At 40.3% G+C, this 16,170-nt stretch overlaps 1 protein-coding gene across 1 annotated transcript; it reads right to left on the minus strand.

The window, feature by feature from the left end:
- Positions 1–1,047: 1,047 nt before the first annotated feature.
- On the minus strand, positions 1,048–16,097 carry Gyg (Glycogenin). Its single transcript, XM_043429641.1, has 11 exons — positions 15,894–16,097; positions 10,634–10,769; positions 9,730–9,904; positions 9,213–9,502; positions 8,904–9,084; positions 8,659–8,700; positions 6,305–7,201; positions 5,356–5,559; positions 5,123–5,269; positions 4,731–4,800; positions 1,048–3,832 (listed from the first exon to the last, which is right to left on the minus strand). Exons 1-11 carry the CDS (start codon positions 15,898–15,900, stop codon positions 1,701–1,703), a joined length of 4,281 nt encoding a protein of 1,426 aa, XP_043285576.1. The 5' UTR covers positions 15,901–16,097; the 3' UTR covers positions 1,048–1,700.
- Positions 16,098–16,170: the final 73 nt, after the last annotated feature.

Consider the following 16,170-nt stretch of genomic DNA (forward strand, 5'->3'; position numbering starts at 1 on the left):
TCCTCTTATGTACATAACATTGTTACATCTGATCAATACTTCGCCAAGATTGCCTGTACAAACGCTCTCAACATGTTCTTCCGTATTTGCAAGCTGAAGATTCATGTACCCATCCACGGAAACCAGAATACCTTTGTATTCGTGACCCCATTTCAGTTTCACCATCACCGGTTTGCCTGTCAAACCGTTTAGGAAGGGCTTGGGGTTTATGGGCATTGTCGCAGCCATTGTGAATCTAAAGTTTTCTGTTGGATAATAAGATTTCTGGTTATTTTGTCGTTTCATGTACAACAGAATTTTCATAAACAAATAGTAAGAGTTCATTTTACAATCAATTTTAAATGTTAGTCCTATTAATTGTTTTATTATGCATTTATTGATTTTATAAGTAATAAAGTTCTTTTATAGTATCATTTTTTGATGCCAAAAACTAGTGTTTAGTTATATCTGTTTTGATCCATGTATCAAAACTCTCATTTCTAGAATTTTGATGATTTCAATTTTTAAATATCAATTTGAATGAAATGATATTTGGTTCTATTACTGGTGTTGAATTATGTTCTAAATGTTTTAATTTTATTTTATGAATTCAACGATATAAACAAAAATATCAAGTTTTGAGGTTAGGATTTTACTCCGACAGATAAACGAGGTATAAACCATAATATCAATAAAATAGATATCAATTTAATAACTACAGATTCAAAATATTCAATACGAAAACCGTACCTTCGTTTGCAAGAAATAATAGGAACAGTAAATAAACGTTCAATGAACGGCGTGTCGGCGGTACCCGGTGAAATTTGTGTGTTGTTCACGCAACCCAAGCGACGAATTTTCGATGCGTACATTCATGGTTACCGCTTAGTCAACCTCTTTGAAATCCAAGAGATGGCGTTACCGAAACGCGCTATTTTTCGAATGATTAATATTTTTTCGATAATAAATGGCTAAAAAAAAAGATTAGAACCATTGCCAATAAAGGATGGAAAACGAGACTATTTAAATAAAGTTCCAAATTTGCGAAAAGTTCAACATTTCAATATATCAGTTGATGGATGTTGCGGAAAATTTATTTATCTCTGACCATAAATGACAACACTATCAATAATAATGATGAATAATTAATAAAAAATAAATCCATAATGCAATACAACGTAAATCGATGAAAAAAGGGAAGAGGACACGAACGAAACTGTAGACTAGGGAAAAACGTTGGCATAATAAAAACAATGATAACTGTAAAAATTATCCGTACAAAGTAGCTTATCTATACAAAATATATTCATTACATGATAATTAGGTAAGGTTCGAGTAGGTGACGACGAAGAGCCAAAAATAAACGAATCAAGCTGCTATAACACGAGCTTAAAAGTTAATTGAGAAAATTCTCTCATTTCAACAATAAAAACGCGGTATAAACGTACATCTGTATATATATTAGTGTATAAATAAATTGGATAAACAAACAGATAATTTTCTTAATTGTATAGTTTTTTTTTGTTGCAAAAACTTGCCGAAAAACACGTAACAATTCGGCAAAAGTAAGAAATAATCAATCAACGATATTTGGGGATCGCCATTCCCGAGGTTCAAATTGTGCGAAAATTCCTCGCGAAAACAATGAAAATCAAATAATTTTAGATAAAATTGAAAAAATAATCAAGGAAACGATCGAAACGTGATTGGTTTCGAGGGACTTATTGCTCGGAATCGGACTTGAAAACGCTCGTTTTGGTGGTAGTTTTAATTTTCCGTTTGGGTGGTACCGGAACGTCCGGTGTACCGGGCGGCGGCGTTTCCGGCACGGGGGCTTCGGCGTCCAGCATTTGGGAGGCAGTTTTCGTCGTTGTTGTTTTTTTCACGACTTTGACTATTTTTTTGGGTTTTTCAGTGACCCCCGTAGCATCGGCAGGTGAATTACCGTCTTCGTCCTTTTTCTTGACGACTTTTTTGACTATCTTCTTCGTGACCTTTTTGCCCTCCGTCTCGGCCTCGTTACCATCCGCCGGTTTAGCTTCGCTTGTTTTTTTCACAACTTTTTTCACCGTCTTCTTCGTGACCTTGCTCGCTTGCTGTTGCTGTTGCTGCTCTTCAAGACTCTCGGCGCCACCAATCGGCGGGGAAGTGGGCGGCGTTGCCTCGATTATCGTCGGTGTGTCTGGGATCTGCAACTCCTTCGTTCTCGCCGGTCGGACGGGCGAAGACTCGTCCGTCGAGGACTCGATCGATTTTTTCTCATCGGACTTTTCAACCGTCTCTTCTTCGCGCACTTCTTTTTCGGCCGTGTCTTCGGGTATTTCTTTTTTGACGATTGTCACCTTCAGTACATCTTTATCCACTAATGATTTGACTACTTTTTTGGCAGTTGGTTCTTTAGTGGACTTCTTGCTGGTTGATTTTTCGGTAAGCTCCTCTGCCGCCGAGACAGAATCCTTTTTGTCATCGGGTACTTTTCGATCTTCTTTTCTTATTGATTTTTTCAATTTTCCTTCCTCTTTTTCGGGCGGTTTCTGAGAAACTTCTTTGTCAGTCGAATCCGAGAGACTTTGTTCAGGGACCGACGGCGAGCTCGGAGCTCGTGAGTCCTTAGGAATCTCCGATTTCTCGGCTTTCTCTGAAAACTCTTGCATCTTTTTCGCCGATTTCATTGGGCAGGTAGTGGAGTCGATTTTTGTCGGTGCCAATTCGGGTGATTTGGGTTCGTCGACTTTTGAGCTCGTAAAAACTTCGGATTCCTCCGTTTTCGATGATGGTTTGGCTACTTTTGCTGCTTCGATCGACGATCCAGCGGATGATAAGGACTCGGGAGATTCTTCGTATTTTTCCGTAGGAATTGATGCAGTTTGTGGAGTTGCCGAGGACATTGTAGAGTCCACAGGTGCCTCGGTAGATACTTGATCTCCCGTTAGACGTTTGGCAGATACTTCCGTTGCTTGTGCGAGGACGCTCAGATCTCGGAGAGTTTCAGCCCGTTCAATCGATTCCGCAGGATCATCATTGGGTTTCTCGAGGAGTTGAGTCGATTGGGGTAAACTTGAGGTCGGTTGAGCAATTTGAGAAGGCACATTTTCTCCGGCGTTGGTAGGCTCAGCCGGTAAAATAATTGGACTCGTTGAATCCTGAGATTGTACGGGTTGGTAAAGGTCAGAAGCTCTTTCAACGACGGCCATCGTAGCGGAAGCTAAGCGGTTCGCCGGAGTACAAAGGGCGTCAATTCCGTTGCCAATTTCCGAAGCCAAGTTCACAGATCCATTTGACCTTGGGGCGATCGAATCGACGGCTTCCATTGCGGTCTCTAGTACGGCGGGAACGGACTCTTGGGCAGTTTGAGAGATCGACGAGAAGGCTTCTTCGGTGACAGGTTTGAGATCCTCGCTGACCGACTCCTCGACATCGGCCTCAAGCACAGATTCAGCTACTTGGATCGGAACTTGGCTTTCCGATAGAATCTCGATATTGGCAGTCTTTTCTCTGCTCTCGTCGACTTTCTCCGGGTTTTCAAGACCACCGGACGGCGCCTGGGACAAATTTCCTTCTCCGACGAATTTACAGTCAAATGAAGAACCTTCGGGAATTTCGAGCGTGCAAGATGGCGCCGCAATCGATTCGATCGCCTCGGCTGTCGATAATATTTCGGGTAATGGTGCTAATGGCGAGGATGCCGCTGCTGCGGCCGCCTCACTCGGTGGCGCTTCCGTCAAAATCGTTGACTCGCTCGTTCCTTCTCTCATCGAATCCGTCAATGGCGATACTAATTCTTTCAACTCACGAGCAATCTCACCGAGCAGATCATCTTTTTCGTATGTTCGTTCGAGTTCCGCTAGCACAGCTAAATTAACAATAAACATTTAATTATTTTCCTCGATCGAGCACCGCTCACAAGATTGGTCAGATTCGTTTTCACTTATTTCAGCAATTTTTCCTACAAATTTATATTGACGGATGGACTTGTATGAACATTTTTACAAATACAAAGTTGCCCACTCCGAGTTGCTGTTCGTTTAAACAAATTTGACCAATACGAGAGTCGATTAAGTGCGATTTAACAAAAAAAAGCGTGCAATAATAAATAAATAATATGACGATGAAGATTAGAAATTACAATTGTATATTTGTCCTGCGTAGAAATTTTGTCGATATCGTTGAGCGAAGAAATGATATATAATTGTTATTTTTTATGACGGCTCAATGCTGTTAATCAAAAGCGTTGCTCGATCGTGTCGCTGTAGCATAAGCAAGACAAAATCAAAAACGAACAGTAGCGACCGACAGTGAGCGAAACTGTTTCCTTGTAATTTTTCGAAAGCCATTAAAAGGATGACAACACACAGTGAAAAATTCATTATTTTTATGACTGCATCATTCTTCATAGTGTGATTAAACTCGTTTTTTTCTTTTTTTTTTCCTTAAAATTGGAAAATAACAATATTTGAATGCACTTTGGATGCTGTGAGCGAAAAACGTGAAAGTTAAAAATACGAAAAAAAAAAACATCTTCACATTCGACATATGCATTTCAAACCAGGATTCTTTTGAAAATTATGAAACACGAAAAACATGCACATTCAATGCTAACAATGAAAAATTCTCTTCGAACCACAAACAAAAATCACGATAACGTTGTCGGGAGAACCGTGTTTTTTGGAATTCGTAGAGAAAGTATATAAAAAAGCAGCTGATTTTTCTATTATTCTGTTATTTCATTTTAAGCACTTAAAAATATTTACCCCAGTCAAGCAAAACGACATTACAAGACGCGGCAATGCTATGGCGTCTGTTAGTTGCTCTCCTCTGCTCCTGTTTTCAAACACTCAATCTTTAAATCACCATTTAAAAATCGAGTCACAAAAAAAAACGCCTTGGTTTCTTTTCGGACATTTTGAAAAACAAAATGTGAAAAAAAAAACGAAAACAAAAACACTAAGCACGTTAATTGCTTGCCATTTTTGAGCACTGTCAATTTTTATTTTGTTGCTTCAAGGATATTTGACACAAAAAAAAAGGAAACGAAAAACTGAACTCAATTTCTTAAGGGACTTTCAAGTAAAAATTGTACAGATTCAATATTTCTCGTGATATTTCGGCGTTACTAGCTTTGTGTTGGACTGTAATTTCATCAAAACCGTAGACAAGAAAACGGCTGTGCTCGTACAAATGGAAATTGTGGGCACGTACCGGCTTCATTTTTTGTTGGCGCAGTTTCTTCTCCGCGAGAAACCGCAGAGGTCTCTCCTTCGATTTCGGCCTTTTCAGACTTCGGGACAGCCTGAAAAATTGCACGATCGTTGAAACGATAATTTCAAATGATTTTTTGTCGAGTATCGCTCGCCAAATTTGCTAGCTTGTCCTCACTTTGGGCGGCGAAGGTTCCCTTTCCGGTTGGGCGCTCAGAGTCTCGCTGATCTTTTTCCATATATTAGCGAAGCTGTCACGTCCCATGTAATCGATTTGTCCCTGCTCCCAGCTTTGTTTTCTCATGTGCTCTTCGAACGCTACTTGTTCGGGACTCCTCGCTTCTCCGAGCGTTATTTTCGCCAGTGCTCCTGCGATTCCAGCCTGACACGAACATGAATTTATTAGAATTCAGAACGGCACGAGTAACCAGGCACGAAAAATGTTGACTGACATTATAATTTTTTATGAGGTAACTAGAGATCGTGCTTTCGGGCCCATCTGCTCCCTCAATCAACAATAAAAAAGCCTTATTCAAGAGTTTTGTGTATTTTTTATCAAAATTTAACGTCATTTGCATACGAATTTACATTTTATTTTTACAAATAATATTACAAAATTCGGATTGATGGTTACGGTTTTTTGTATACACGTGAGATCGAGTAACAGCTCAATCGAAAATAGCTTCCCGATTATCCAAATGACGTTAGACAAGATTCAAATGTTGCTTTTCATTCAAAATGAATAAACGTATTTCTGAAAAAAAAAGGAATTGTGCAACGTGAAAAAAGGAAGCGTTTGTGAAACATAATCAAATTTACAGCTGAAATGCATAAATATATACACTATTACTAGAAGAGTAAAGCATCGGTGACGGTCATTTTGTGGAGTCAATAAACGGGAAAGGTGTAAAGTGATGAATTTAGAAAAATTCTAAAAAATCAATACCGTCTGATAACTGGTGGATAGAAAATTAGAGACCAGCTGAGAGAGAGAGAGAGAGAGAGAGGGAAAAACAATTTTATAGATAAATAATGATGGCGAGAAATAAAATTGCCCGACAATACAACCCACATCAGGAACAGACATGACGCGATTGAATAAATGTAACCAACAAACATTTACTTACATCGTTACTTTCGAGTTGGCTCGAATTGTTCGATTCTGATTGCGTTGTTACGTTATTGGGCTTTGTACAGGGCAGGGCGTAGGTGGGACAGGAAGGACTGGGGTCAGAGTCGGCTTGCTCAGTGTCAGTGTCACTAACACGTCGTTCTTGTCTCGTAACTTCTGTGCATTCGTTTTCGCTCGGTCTATCACGGCAAAAATGATTTTTTTTTTCTGATTCTGGCTGATTCTCGTCAATATAAAAGTGGAAACGATGAACATTGGGGGGATGTGCTTCGCCTAGATTCAACGTTTCACGACTTTCCGACAAATTAGCCACGTCGCAACTCTCTCTGCTCGTTGAGCTGTCGTTTAGGTTTTTACAACTTTCGGCATCGTTTTCTTTCTCGATATCGCGTTCTCGACAGAATTTATCATCGAAAGTGTGACATTCTTCTACTCGCAATTCGTCGTTCTTCTCACAGTTGTGAAAATAATGATTTTGCGGGGTATGACGAGTTACATTATCTTGAATCACTCGATTCTCGAAACGTTCTAATACTGCTGAATTTTGATGATTTTCCTGACGAAAATTCGATCTGAAATCATGACTCGGCAAAATGTTTGAAGTTTCTACTATGAATTGACCAGAGTCTGAGGGTTGTGAAAAATTTTCTACATTTTCTTGATCATTCTCGTAGTCAACACGATCATTGTTATTTGTAAACTTGGCGGCCGATTCATCAGCGGAATGGTAATTGTTCCAAGGATCACGAAATTCGGAAAAATCGGGCACGGCGTTTTGGATTTTCTCGTCTGCAATTATCGCCGTATCGCAGTCAGACGTTGTCATGGGATAGTGTGATCGGACGGAAGGAGATTTGTGTTCGTGCCAATGTTGTGCCAAAGTGCTGCTGGCCTATGCAAGCATTAACCATGCCGAAACAGAAAAATATTGCACGCTAATTATTTGGTTAGTTACACAATAGGCAATTCGAGTATCCATTTTTTCAAGATTTAAGTTTTCCTTCCAACTTTACTTTGTTCCCAAATCCCTCAGTTATTTATTCAACAATTTTCTGCTTTCCTGGCACTTTTTTTCTCCCGCTTCAACGATCGTTATTCATTTTCTGCCACTGCTCAAACTCGAAATTCGGGATCTTGGAACGAGGAACAAAAGTAAAACGGATTTCGGACCGAGGGAGAAAGATGACTCATAAAATCATCCGATTTTCATGAAACTTTGTATCCAGGAGTTTTCGATGTCGTAAGATTGGATATCAAAATAGTTTCCATGGGTAATTTCAACTGCTCTTCAAACGAAAATCTCCAAAAATGGACACCGTCGATAAAATACGAGTATTAAAAGTCACACTGTTGTTTTCACAATTCGTTTTTTCGAGAAAAAAAAAAATCAAGAGTCATCAACGATGCAACTTTTATTACAATTTATTAATTGAAAATAACGCTGTTTTCAACATATTCCTTGAACCCCCAAAAAATCCCAAATATTAATAAAAGTTAAGGCGTCAAACGATTTTATTACGAAGAATGCAGCTGTCGATGGAACAATGAAGGCGAACAAAGAGCAAAAACTGGGATGTTCGGGAATACAAAGGGGGTTCAAAGTACGTGCCAAAAAGAACGTTCAAACTTACGATTAGAGAGATTTAAAAAAATTGCAACACTGAAAAGTGAACGAAATACGTTCCGAGATAAATAACGAAATGGTTTTTTGAAATAGCGAGCTCAATGGAAATAATCGAAGAGATAAAAAATAGTCGTTCCCGTTTATTTGCACGCATAAAAGAAAAAAATATTGAAACGAAAAATTGATTAATCGAGAAAAATAAAAATAGGGATGGCAGAATGCGCAGTATCTCGCGGTGACAAAATTTCTACGCTCTAAGATAATCGTAAGTGCGTGCCAAAAAGTCTTGCGAATATGTGAAAACGTTCGTCACCACCTTGTGCAAAAATAATTTCACGCTAAATATATGCGTCGAATATAATATCATGCCACATGAAAGCTGCTACGTGGAAAAGCTCGTAATTGTGATACGTCTCGCGGTGCAACGATTTTCAAAATTCAACAAAATACACGATAACGTTATAAATTGATGAAAGCAATAAGAAGACGAGAGTCCAGAAATAATACATTTTTCGGCAAAAAACGAGCGAAAAATGATGTTCAGTTCTTAAATTTGGTATGCAATCATTCTAGTGCTTGTTTGAAAAGAATTTATAAATCGTGGCTTCTATAGAAGGAACTTTGAGAAAACGTAACGAGAATAGACGACAAACAGTTACAATTCGCAAGAAATTGAACAAATGACTAATAAAGCTTGAACAGTGGCACAATTTCAAAATTCTTACCTCACGATAAGACGAATTAGAATCCCTTTGTTCATTGCTTAGCTTGCGAAATCAGTAAACGGGTGATAAGCATTAAAGTCATCAGGCATAATAATAATAATAAATAATTATTGTATTCAAGACACAAATTTAGCTCGTAAGATGAAAATGACAAAAAAATTGGCAAAATTCACACTTTAAAACGGGAAGGAAAAGTTTAACTCGGACTGCAATTTTAGCGAATTGTTCGAGACGTCATTATTTACCATAACTGGAGACAATTGGGGATGAACGCTATCGCAAAAGATGTTCCACCACAATTGGAGCAACGGCAGCAAATGATGCGAGCCCGGAGCAGGCTGGACCTGGCTCGTGACAGTGTCGAAGTACTGGAGCCACGGTTTCGTTATTCCAATAAAATGAATAATCCTCACGTCGTCCCCGAACCTGTAATATTCCGATCACAGGTTTTTGAAATTTTCAAACAGGAGTTGTGAATTTTAGAGTCAGAGACCAAGTTGAGTTCAGTGGATTATTAAACAATTTTTTTTTATTTTTTTTTTTTATTAACTCACTGTTTGAAAGCAGGTAAGTAGGAATAAGTGGCAGTGGAGCACATGTTGTAGATGAAGGGGAGATGCTTCGATATGTCTTTGTGAGCCCAGTCGCTGAAGTATTGATTGAGGAGGCCTTGATCGCCACCGTCGAAGGAGCCTTTTGCAGCGGCAAACGATGTTAACGAGGCAAATGTTTCTTGAGACGGTTTGAAAACGAATACACCGGAATTGAAGCAGTCGGGCCAACCGACATCGGGTGCTGCCGAAAGTTCCTCACGCTCGAACAACTCGTCGCAGTTTCTTATCACCTTTCGGGACAAATTCACTTGCATTATTTTTCAAATACACTAATACATACAGAGCCAATCGAATAATGATTTTTAGAATGAAAGGAAATTTTTCATTGACAAATTTGGCTCATTTTTTCAAGTCACTATTGCAAAACTCTGAATCATTATTTGAATAAAATTATATTATTTTTTAGTACAGAGAAGTGAATTTTCGTGAGCGTAAAAATCTTTGAAAAAAATAATACCAGAGTATCGGCGTCGACGAAAACGCATTTTTCATATTGAGTGAGTCTCCAACAGTGTAGCTTGGTGAATGTGATTCCGAGTTCGGGTCTTGCCAAAAGGGCGAGATTAGTTTCGTCCTTCGAGTCGAGAACGTTGACCTCTTGGACCAGCGAGAACACGGAGGACAGTTTCTCTCTGTTGGAAGAAAAATTTTTAAAAATGATGAAAATTCAATTGACACTCGATTTGAAAATCGTAAATTTCTTTCGTTCGTGGATTTGTGGGATAAAAAATTCGCATAAAACCATCAATCGAAAAGAGAACAATTGTCACATCACGCTTTTTTAAAGCAGGTGAGCAAATTATTTATACGTGCGAGTTCGTTGGCAGGCAATGACACCCAATCGCATCGAGATAAAGTTCAAGTTCGCGCTGTACTCCTTGGCTGTCGTTCAGCTTTTTGTCACAGCTATATACGTATGAACGTGACAGGCGCCGCGGATGCACTCGAGATCAATTGGAGAAACGACGTTAGCGGAAGAATCGAGATAACATTTTTGGATAAAATGATTTTTTCGAAAAAATCACTCGATAAGATTGTTTGCTTTTATTCTCGTTTGTTCAAAAAATACGTTTAATCATAATTGTTATTTTCGTGCGAGCTTCCGGGCATTGGGACAAGATTCTTTGGAAAATTTTCACATTAATTCGTAATTTTCTACTGGGAAGCAGAAAAATCTCGAAGAAATTTAGTCTACGAGTATTTTCATGGAATTTCATAGAGTTGGGGACAAAAATGGAGAAAAAAAAAAAAAAACAAGTAATAGAGGGAAGCAAATCTCGAATCTGGGAAGCAGAGACGAAAGTTTCATCACCAGCGTAGCCGGAGATTGAAGCGATGATAAATTTGATAATTTAATTTACCTCATGGCACCGGTCACGCCGGGAGTGACCAAAACGGCGAGATCATGTTTCGTTCCGACACGTCGTAATGAATGTGCCAAAACGAGAGCGCCCAGAGAGTACGAGTCGTTTGTCGCCAACGTAACCCAAGCGAAACCTAGCGATAAAAACAACAAAACATGAAAATGAAAACAAAATGTAAATCACGTGGTCAGCTCGCTGTCAAATTTGTGAGATACTGGTCGAAGGTAAACTTCGACTGGAAAAAATTCGACTCTGCGAGGATAAATTTTGGGATTTTTGCTTCCCGGAAGGAGCTGCCGGTTGGTCAGAAGGCAAGAGCTTCCAAAATTGATGGGCGTGTGAGAGAGAGAGTAAACGGTGGAATAAAATCCAGCCTGTTTCGGTTTTTCTAGGACATTTTATCGAGATACGAAAAAAACGGAGAGCGTTGCTTCGTAGAGCGAGAGGAGCATAAATAAATAAACGTTGAAGGTACAAGGAGCGCGAGAAATTGGAGAAAATAGAAAAGAAATTGGGGGGGAAAATTGCGAAAAAAAATGATGAAAAATAAAAATGTGAAAGAGACGGCTCTCGGGTATTTGGCAACTCGCCACAGTTCCTAATTTAGTTTCGCGATGTTGAATTTGCGTCTTTTCTCTTCGACACTGTTGCGGAGATAAAATTGTTCGGGCGCCCATCCGGCACTCGGAGCAAAAACTTTTTCAGATTCTCACTGACGTCAATAAATTCATTGGAATCGAGTAGGAAAAAAATCGTAAGGAGGGTGCCGAAAATTCGTCTCCGATTTTGACGAAAAAGAAACGGGTTTCCAATAAAATGCCACTTGGAAAAACGATTTTAGATCCCGAGAATTTGGGCGACGATGATGGAAAAACGAATTTCGTTCGAAGTGAGCACAAACTCGATGTCGAAACGTTCGAATTGAACGACGATTATAAAAATAAAAAGAAATCAATAAAAATAGCTCCACGAAATCACGAAGGTCTCTTGGCACGAGCTTATTTCATCGCAATCACATCCGCAACGACTTTCTTCGTGCGTTTCTCGCAGAGACACGTGGCCTCCCATTTCGTAAATAATATCCCGCGTCTCCGTATGCATCAGATTGTGATTTTATATAATCGTATTCTCGCCAAGTGCGATAATTCTTAGCGAGCTTCGAATAAAAACCAAAAGCCAGTTCTCTCGCGACGTTTTCATTCACAATAAAAAGTATATTTTAAATCGAATTTCGTCGAGTTCCATAATCAGCTCGAGATTCATTTGACCCTTCAAATTGCCAGAAAAATGATGATTTTTAAATAAAAAAATCGTTATTGTTCATTCGAATTATAATGAGTGAAAATACAATTTTTATAAAACGAGAAAAACGTCAATTTTTAAATGCCAAAATTGAGTGATATTTGCATCATTTTTCACCAAATGTTACGAGTGAGTGAACGGCAACGAAAGTGGAGCTGTCATCTCGTTTCTCAGCGCGAATATACGCTTCGATTTATTTATTTTTTTATAAGAAAACCTGACCTTTCCAATGTTCTAAAGAGTATTGGTACAAAAATAATAGTTACTTCGGGCCTCGCTCGACGAAATAAAGGCAAAAAAGTTTCTAATCCCGAATAACTTTCTCTTATCGCTGATAAGTCGATAACCTTTTCTGGAGCTTTATTTGCGTGTCACGCGGCCCCTGCGTGTCACGCAAATTCTATTTCGTCTCGAGACGTATGAGTTTTGAGCATATTTTTCAATGATTTTTTTTTATTATGAAATTTGGGTTACGAGTTGTCAACTTTTGACGTTTCCGTCGATTTATTCGACTCGAATTCCACACCTGGAATCGTACTTGGTTTCACTGGCCAATGAATGACGCTGAAGTTTGCAACGTCGGAGTCCAACGAAATGATCTAAAAAAACTCGCGAATAATTCCAGTAAATCTCCAATTTTGTTTTCTGCCGAATTTGCAATTCGTTATTTTTCAACCCACATCAATGCGATTCGTGAAATAAAAAAATGATTAAGTATAAATCTCTTTTTCGTTCATTTCGTTCGACTCCAACGTTGCAAACTTCGGCGTCATGCCAATGAGATCTTAAATTTCTGTTGTCAGGCCCTTCTCAGACCCGCACAAAAGTCGTTTACCTTCCCCGAGCGTTTAGCTTCAATTTAGCCGCGATTATGTGCCATTGAAATATTCTCGTTTGCTACTCGCTTGCTAATTGTCAGCGTAATATACTCGTTTCACGATTCCCGGAGGTCCCTTCACGGAAGCATGCGAATGAGGGGGAAGCGAGCAGTCCGGTAGCCCCGCGCGCGCGCGCGCGAGCCTTGAGAACAATGAAGTTGTCTGGGCCGAAGCAACCGAATAATAGCTAAACGTCAAGACAGTGGAGAGTCGAGCATTGAGTTCCGCGTGTCCTTCTGTTGGCAATACTGCGGAGAGGCTCGTTGCACCTACGTAAGATCAGATTTCTCGGGCCCTACCACCTTCCAGAGACTCTCAACGTCTCTGTCATGCGAACCTTCCAGTTCCATTTCTTTGAGGAAGAAAATTACCTTAAAAAATCTTGCTTCATCGTTTTCGAGGGGTTTGGAATTTTTTCTTCGATATTCGACGAATACTCGGAGCCATCGATGCTCCCAACGATTTCCAAGTCTTCCGCGGGGAGCTCGCCAGTCGAAAACGATTGCGGAGATTTGTCGCAGCGACGAATGACAAGCTCCGAGCAATAAAAACGAAAAACGCCACTTTTTGAGGGAGAAAATACGAAAATAAAATACAACATTTTTTCATTCCCGCTGAAGACCGAGTCGGAAGTTCGAGCGAAGATCACGCTTTGAGAAATCTTCGTTTCTTTCTTCAATCGAATATTTTTTCAATATTATCATTCGCCCGAGTGAAAAATCACTTTGGAATATTTTATTCGCGAGATGAAAGTGTTTTAAACGAGGACGAAGTAAGAGTTGTTTGAGAGTCGCGGAGATCCGCATATTGTGATACGGAGACACCGAAACTTGAGAGGGCTGTGTGCCGGCTAAGAACGCTCCCCCCTCCAGCCCCGTTCACGTCTCCCGCCCACAGCGCCGCGCAACCGTTTCCTCTCTCGCGCCCCCTATGCTCTTTTGACCAACGCATAGTCCGACGGATTTATATTTATACGTCCGCGCGCTCTCCTCTCATAATGGGATTGAGACGGAACGACGTTATGAATAGCTGAACCTCCGGAAAGACCTCTCGATGAAAGCACACTGAAAATGTGGGAGAAACGCTCCGCGGACCTTGCCGCAGGTCAAGCACCGTTTTTCCACGATCTGTCAAAAAGTTTTCAAATCTCAGATCGAACGGAGTTCGAACGAACAACCTCCGGGCTGAATTCCCATGCAGTTTGAAAATCTGTTTTTCACTGAATTCGTTGGAACAAATAATTCATGTTCGTTTCCTAAAAAAATCGTTGTTGACAGGAAAATGTTAAAACTCGCTAAAAATCGAGGGAAAAAATGCTGATTAAAAATCGAACAATTGTTCATCGCGGAGGCCATTTTTCCTAGGATCTCACACAAACGATTTTTTTTCACGCTGCCGGACTTGACCAACGGAGTTTATGCTTTTGGCAATGCGTTAGTTCCCTCGAGGCTCGTAAAGAAAAATGAAACATAAAAAAATAGTCGAATTTATCTTGAGAGTTGAAACGGGGGAGAGCGAGAGCTGAAGTTAATTCGCGTTACAGCCGTACGAGCACAACATTTGACGCCCTCTACTCTCACAGCCTAGCTCCAAATGGCTGCACCGAATAGCTGTCTAAAATTAACATTAATATCTAAAATTGTACGGGTTTCGCGTGGAGTCACTCATCCGATAGCTCGATGCTGAAAGTTGTCGAAATTTTCGAAGGCAATCAATCCTCTCACGACTAACCTCATTTTTTTTTCTCGTAAATTCCCACAAAAACGAAGATTTGTGACAAGAGGTGCGCGAAAAACTCGAAGGAAATGGTACAACTAAGATATTTTTGTTGACAATGTTTCTTCGTCGTGTGGTGTTCGGTTGGGTGAGAAAATAGAAAAATTCGTCGTTTCAATCTCAGGTTGAGATTATATTTGAAGCTCTTTTTAATCGCGAATGTGGCAGATGAAAAGCTCCGAGACTCCTGACATCGAATGGCCAATATTTTCGAGACTCGTAGACGAAGGAATGCGCAATGAAAAAAGTTGCAAAAAATGTTTCGCAGACAGGAACTTTTCCGTCTGTCCCTCACATGCGCCAGGAATAAACCCTCGGAATAGCGGACGAGGGAAAGGGGAGAGACTTTCTCGCTCTCCACGACTGGATTTTGTTGCTCGTGCATGCTCACCGTTTCTGGGGGAGCAGCTCTTTGCCTAGATCACATACGAAAATATCCTCCGAGAATTCGCTACAGTCTTTCCCAAAGAGAGGCTATTTCATTCTTCTCTTATTCAAAATCTCAACGCTCGAATACCTCGACTTTGAATCGTCGAAAGAATTTTCTTTGCGAGCGTTTATTTTCAGTGTCAGTGTCGGAGAAATTTTTATTGGATAATTCATTTGCGGATATTGGCTCTTGTTTGTTGATTCACTTTAATGAAATTGAAGGATCAAGAGTGCGGATGATGAGAGGGATCGAGAGTATGAATGTACGAATATATATAGACCGAACGGAGCGAGAAACGCAGGCGCCCTAAGCTCAAGGTCGCGATGCGCGAAAATCGTAAAAGCGGGACGAAAAGTACGGGAGGACCACGAGCGTCAGTGAGCGAGACGCGCCGAGGTGACGAATCGAGACGAAAAAGCTTCTCGGATAATCCCCAATGCTACGCGAACGTATTTCTTGTCAGAATGTGTTGCGGAGATTTGAATCGACCTACAGTTGTACTACAGATAGCGTTGTCTGATCTCGGTATTTGGCGAAAAATTCATCAAGAAAATGATTTTTTATGGTCCGATTATGTCGAATAACGGATACGCGTGATAAGAAAAAGAATTGTACCAGTTTACGTTTGAAGGTCATTTAATAGGAAGGGCGCCTGGTTGCCGGGACAACGCAAAAGGTTTGGACACCGATGAAGCGACACGTGCGGCCCTTTGATCACAAACGAAGCACGAATCGTATTGATGGTCGATCAATGGAAAAGAAGATCAAATCGAACCTCAATAATTTTCGGTACAAACATTACGTTACATAAAGCACGAAAAAAATTGTCGGATACTGGTAGCAGGAAAAAATATAAGAAACGAAAACTTACCACCCATGACTGAAAAGTCTCTTTTGACGTTAGGGGGATGTCAGTTGTTTCAATCTATTGTTGATATTTGAATAGAGCTTCGGAACAACACAAACACGATAATTGAAGGTAACGAGTGAACGAGATTTACAATGCGAGATACGGCGCGAGACTGAGGCACAACCCGCACGACTCGCTACCTCGGTCAGTGTCGCGCGACACGAGTGACGAGCGGACGAGCGATGAGCCGGCGGACGAGCAGAGGCGCGCGTCGCTGTAACCCGCCGCGTTTAGTTAC

Source organism: Venturia canescens, chromosome 9 (assembly GCF_019457755.1).
Source record: "Venturia canescens isolate UGA chromosome 9, ASM1945775v1, whole genome shotgun sequence".
Lineage (NCBI taxonomy): Eukaryota > Metazoa > Arthropoda > Insecta > Hymenoptera > Ichneumonidae > Venturia > Venturia canescens.

Excerpts from the sequence above, each read along its gene's own strand:
- Gyg (XM_043429641.1), bottom strand. Across the intron at positions 5,560-6,304 it reads GCCAACTCGAAAGTAACGAT|GCTGGAATCGCAGGAGCACT; the intron begins GTAAGTAAATGT and ends TGTTCGTGTCAG. Across the intron at positions 5,270-5,355 it reads GGGAACCTTCGCCGCCCAAA|GCTGTCCCGAAGTCTGAAAA; the intron begins GTGAGGACAAGC and ends GCAATTTTTCAG.